General features: G+C 47.1%; 1 protein-coding gene across 1 annotated transcript in view; it reads left to right on the forward strand.

Moving 5' to 3' along the window:
* amph (amphiphysin) overlaps positions 1–4,652 on the forward strand; it is a 7,357-nt gene that overhangs the window by 1,291 nt on the left and 1,414 nt on the right. Inside the window, exons 2-4 of the mRNA XM_015398776.1 lie at positions 3,297–3,377; positions 3,527–3,581; positions 3,697–3,791. Coding sequence (XP_015254262.1) covers positions 3,297–3,377; positions 3,527–3,581; positions 3,697–3,791 — 231 coding nt within the window. The remainder of the gene's footprint in view (positions 1–3,296; positions 3,378–3,526; positions 3,582–3,696; positions 3,792–4,652) is intronic.

The raw sequence follows: 4,652 nt of genomic DNA on the forward strand, positions 1-4,652 counted from the left end.
CCCTCCAGTTTGCCTGCTGGGTGAGTTTGGGGGAAGCTCTATGGGAAAAAAAATCAGTTTGCATGGCCATCACTGCATTATGTATCGCAAAGAAAACTATCCTCATGAATTGGAAAAGTAAGGATAAACTCAACATCAATCAGAGATCTGTTTTTGGATCATATTAATCTAGAGACAGCATCTGCATCCCCATCAGACCGATCTCTCTGGGCTCCCTTGATCGGCTCCATCACTTAGTGTAGTGGGGGGCTGTGAAGTGCATCCTACGGGGAGCGGGGGCTGGTTTAGGGGTCCTTGGGGGCACTGAGAGGTGCTCAGAGTGGGGTGCTTGGTGGGTCTGGCCCCGGGGTCTGTTACCCCAATCGGGGCAGGGCTGGGGTCCCTGGGGCGCATTGCCGTCAGGCGCGTGCCCTGGAGGGCCGTTGGGGGTTTGGGTTCTGTATGGAGTGCTGGTTGGAGTCTGGGCCGGTGTACGCCCGCCTGTCAGGCCCTGCCATGGCCCCTTGTTGTGCTGGGGGGCCTATTGGGCAGGGGGTGAGGGGTTAGAGGGGCACTAATACCTTATGGCAGATGGCAGACTCTGCTGTTGGGGGAAGGGGAGGGAGGGGGAGTGGGAATGGGTTGGCCTGGATGTCTTTTGTCTCTTGTGTGGTGAGTTGTTTGAAAGTTAATGTGGGGGGGAATCACATCTCTGCTCGGGCGGTGGGGGTTGGTCGTGGAGGGATGAGGATATTAGAAGGGCTTCGGGTTTGGCTCCCTGTATCGGTCCTGGTCCATGCCGTCCCCTGGTGGGAGCTCCGTCCAGGGTGGGGGCTCTGCATGGTGCATGCGGGCTGGCTGGTCAAGTTGTCCTCCCCTTTTTTTTGGATGGACAGGATGGGGTGGGGTTTGGGGGTGGGGTTAGTTTGGGTGGTAATGGTCTCAGCCCTGTGGCCGGCTGGCTTGTGAGCCCTGCTGCCGGTCCCTGGCCCCCGGGCTATGGTAGTGCGACTGGTGGGGGGGTAATTACATGGACCTCACCATGGTCGGCTCCCCCCACCCCCTCTTGCATTTAGACTTTGAGTGTTCTAGGTTGTCGAATGGGGGGGTGAGCTGGCAATGCCTATCTCCCGGAGGGGGGGGGTGGGTTTTGTTGGACACCTCCTTTTGGTACTTCCAGTTTTAATTACACCTGAGAGCAACACACAACAATACAACATTCAAGCCCCGGTTGGAACCCCTGCTGGGGGGTGGGGCGTTCCTGGGTCCTTAGATCCCTGGGGCCCATGGCAGGATGCACTTCGGGTCGGCTGGCTGCCGGCAGAGCCCGCGGACTCTTCCCTGTGGCTTCCGGGGGCTCTGGCATTGCGGTGGCTTGGTTGGCCCCTCCTTGGTGCCTTTGCTCTTGGATGTTTTTATCATTATCTCCCTTTTGTTCTCCTCCTTCTTTCACCTTTTCTCCTTTTTTTTCTGGTTTTCCTTAGAAAAAAATTGTTTTTATTTTTTACTGATTAGCGCTAAATTCATCCATTGGTGATTTTTCCTTTAAGCGTTAGTGATTTTAGAGGCGGGTTAGTTCAATCATGGCTTGGAGGGACAGGTTAGTTTTATTGGTAAGTTAGGTCATTGCTGGCTGGGTTTAGTTAACCTAAACCCTGAAAGTCTGGAGTCTTATTGATTTAAGGAGAAGAGGGAAACCTGCTGAAATTAGTTTAGTCACAGATTAATCGCCTCAAATCTAAAAGGTCTTTCATTGAGATGAGGAAGGAATATTTATGATGTAGATAATTAGAACATAGACAGTGCTGATGGACGTCCTCAGTTAGTATAATTAACCAATGCCACATCAAAGGTAGTTTGTAATGAGACTGATGTGGAAACTGAAGGGTTCCTAAAGAAGAAAGACGCTGATACAGGCTGGAAATACGAGGCTCTAAAGGGTTCATTCTGGGCCTTTATCCAGGCTAAAAAATGTTATTAATAATTTAATTAGCTTCTATTTAACGCTTTTAAAGAGCTGAATGATAAATTAATTCTTGGCACAGTGGAAGGGAACCAATCATGGCTCCTATTTCTACATGTCGACCAGAGTTCAGCCGATATCCCTAAAAACAGTAGGACTACAAGTATCTAACCAGTCTTCCCAAAGTTTAAAATGTGAGGATCTATGAAGTTCTACTTTCAATGTGTTTCCATTAAACTGACATGAATAAGTTAGTATAATAGACCTGAATCTAGATATCAAACATCTATCCAAAGCATCAAAGAGCCACTGAGGACGTTTTTCAAAAGCAGATAAGAAGGTTTGCTTTCCCAAACCTAAAGGTCGCAATGACGTACCTGAAAATAAGGGACACTTTAGGACATGAACCGTCCAACTGTCCCAGTCCAGCGTCTTTATGTTTTAAGACATCTAGAATAAACACTTTCCACCAACTACAATAAGGTGACCAGCAGAAAAAGTTTCTTTTTATAACATTTAAATTTACAGGGGACTGCAAATACAGGAGGGCGCCGGGTGAATTACCATGGTAACGGACACACAAAGGTCAAGGGATTATTTTCTGACATTTGTTCCACTGCGGTAAAAAACAAAGATCCAGGGGGCGCTGGACCCAGACCTGCAGGAATAAAACAAATGGATCAATCAGAGAGAGGGGAGGAGTGGCCTAGTGGTCAGGGCATAGAGCTTCCGAGTTCGAGCCCCACTCCCACAGACCGCCACTCTGGGTCCCTGAGCAAGACCCTTAACGCCACACTGCTCCCCGGGCGCCGCACCATGGCAGCCTATTGCTCCCCAAGGGGAGGGGTTAAATGCAGAGAGGGGATTTCTTCAATGAGAGATCAATAAAGTTGAATTTATTTTATTTTTATTGGTCCATATCGTCCTTAACTGAAACAACAAATATCAACAGCAGTTGCTTCATGTTTCCCAAAGCAACTGCTCCTCTGTGGTGGTGGTGGTGATGATGATGATGATGATGATGATGATGATGATGATGATGATGATGATGATGATGATCATGGTGGTCAGTCTACATCTACATCCCCTTTGCTCTCAGGGCCATGGCTAATCCCTGGTTGACTCTAGAGATCAGCCTGGTCTGGTGATTCTGCGTGGTTCTAGGATAGGATGCTTTGTGCAAATCGGACATCCTTAAACTAGTTTTATATTAAACAACAGATTGGGAGTCCCAGATGACTCATTATAGCTGGAAACCAAAAATGAATTCAACAAGTGAAGGGAAATGTTTGTAGATGTTCTTCTCCTGTAAACTGTTAAAGCAACTTATTCACCTAGAAAAACTCTTTCTCAGGTTCTTCAGAAACTTGGAAAAGCTGATGAGACCAAAGATGAGCAGTTTGAACAAGTGGTTATTAACTTCAAGAGACAAGAGGTGAGGGATGCTTCTTCCTGCTGTTCATCTGTTTCATTCATTATCTCTTTGATTTGGTCTGAATTCAGAAAGGTTTGCTGCATCTGGGGTCTTATCAGTGTTATTGAACAGAAGTCCAGCGGTTTGTAATCTGCTGTATTTTCTGTCAGTCTGAAGGTGCTCGGCTGCAGAGGGAGATGAAGGCCTACATGTCTGCCATCAAAGGTGACAAACTGAACCATTCAGGCTTAATCTGACTCCACGTTTACATGGAGCATCATTCCAAGATGCTTCACAGCTTCTCTCCCATGAGGTTAAAACAGTTTGTTTGTTCCCATAGGCATGCAGCAGGCGTCCATCAACCTGACACAGTCTCTCCATGAGGTCTACGAACCAGACTGGCACGGCAAGGACGACATCGTGACCATTGGGAAGGTCAGTCAGGCAAATGGTTCCCAGCTGCCCCGATTTGCTCCGTTTCCCTTGCTTCCCTTGCAGTGACTGTTTGGTTTGGTGGAGTGAAGGCCTTCAGCTGGGCCCAGTTTCTGCAGGCCCTTCTTTGGTCCAGTCCGTTTGTCCAACAGTCACTCAGAGATTTGGATCAATCCGATGCAGCAATAAGAGGCAATTTACAAGAGGGTTAAATGTTATAACTCACGTTAGCATGGGACATCTCCCTTTTAGCTACGGTTGTTAGCACGTAGCCACAACTCGTAGTAGCACCTCCGCGTCTCTGGGCCCCCGTTGTTCGGTGGTTAGCAGAGCGGGATTAGCTCTTTAGGATACACTGCGTTCACTCGGTTTGAATCGCAGGAAGAGGAAAAACTGAGTTCAGCTCCTTCTGAATCGCAGGAAAAACGCAGTCTGACTCACTCCAGCGAGCGCAGACTTCTCTGGAGGGATTTAGTTGCTACGCAGCGTAGCCTTCAACTGGAAGTGCTTCTGTCTAGCCTTTTAGCGGTTTATGGGCGTCTGTATACTTAAAGCTGCTCATAGGGGTGTTATGGTGTCACTTATTTATTTATTCCATGTCATGAAATAACAGTTTTTTTCCCCTGGTTGTTTTTTTTTTTTTTTCCAAAATACATCTACATTTTTTAAGATTAAATTTTCTATTAATTAAACTGATGCTGGGGCTGATTGTGGTTTTGCTTTTAACTAATGCATTTTATGTTTTCCTAAATATAGTAAATAAATAGCACGAGTAAAGCACAAGTATAGCACAAGTAAAGCACCAGTATAACACCAGTATAACACCAGTATAGCACCAGTATAGCACCAGTATAGCACCAGTAT

This window comes from Cyprinodon variegatus, unplaced genomic scaffold (assembly GCF_000732505.1).
Source record: "Cyprinodon variegatus isolate N-32 unplaced genomic scaffold, C_variegatus-1.0 Scaffold960, whole genome shotgun sequence".
NCBI lineage: Eukaryota > Metazoa > Chordata > Actinopteri > Cyprinodontiformes > Cyprinodontidae > Cyprinodon > Cyprinodon variegatus.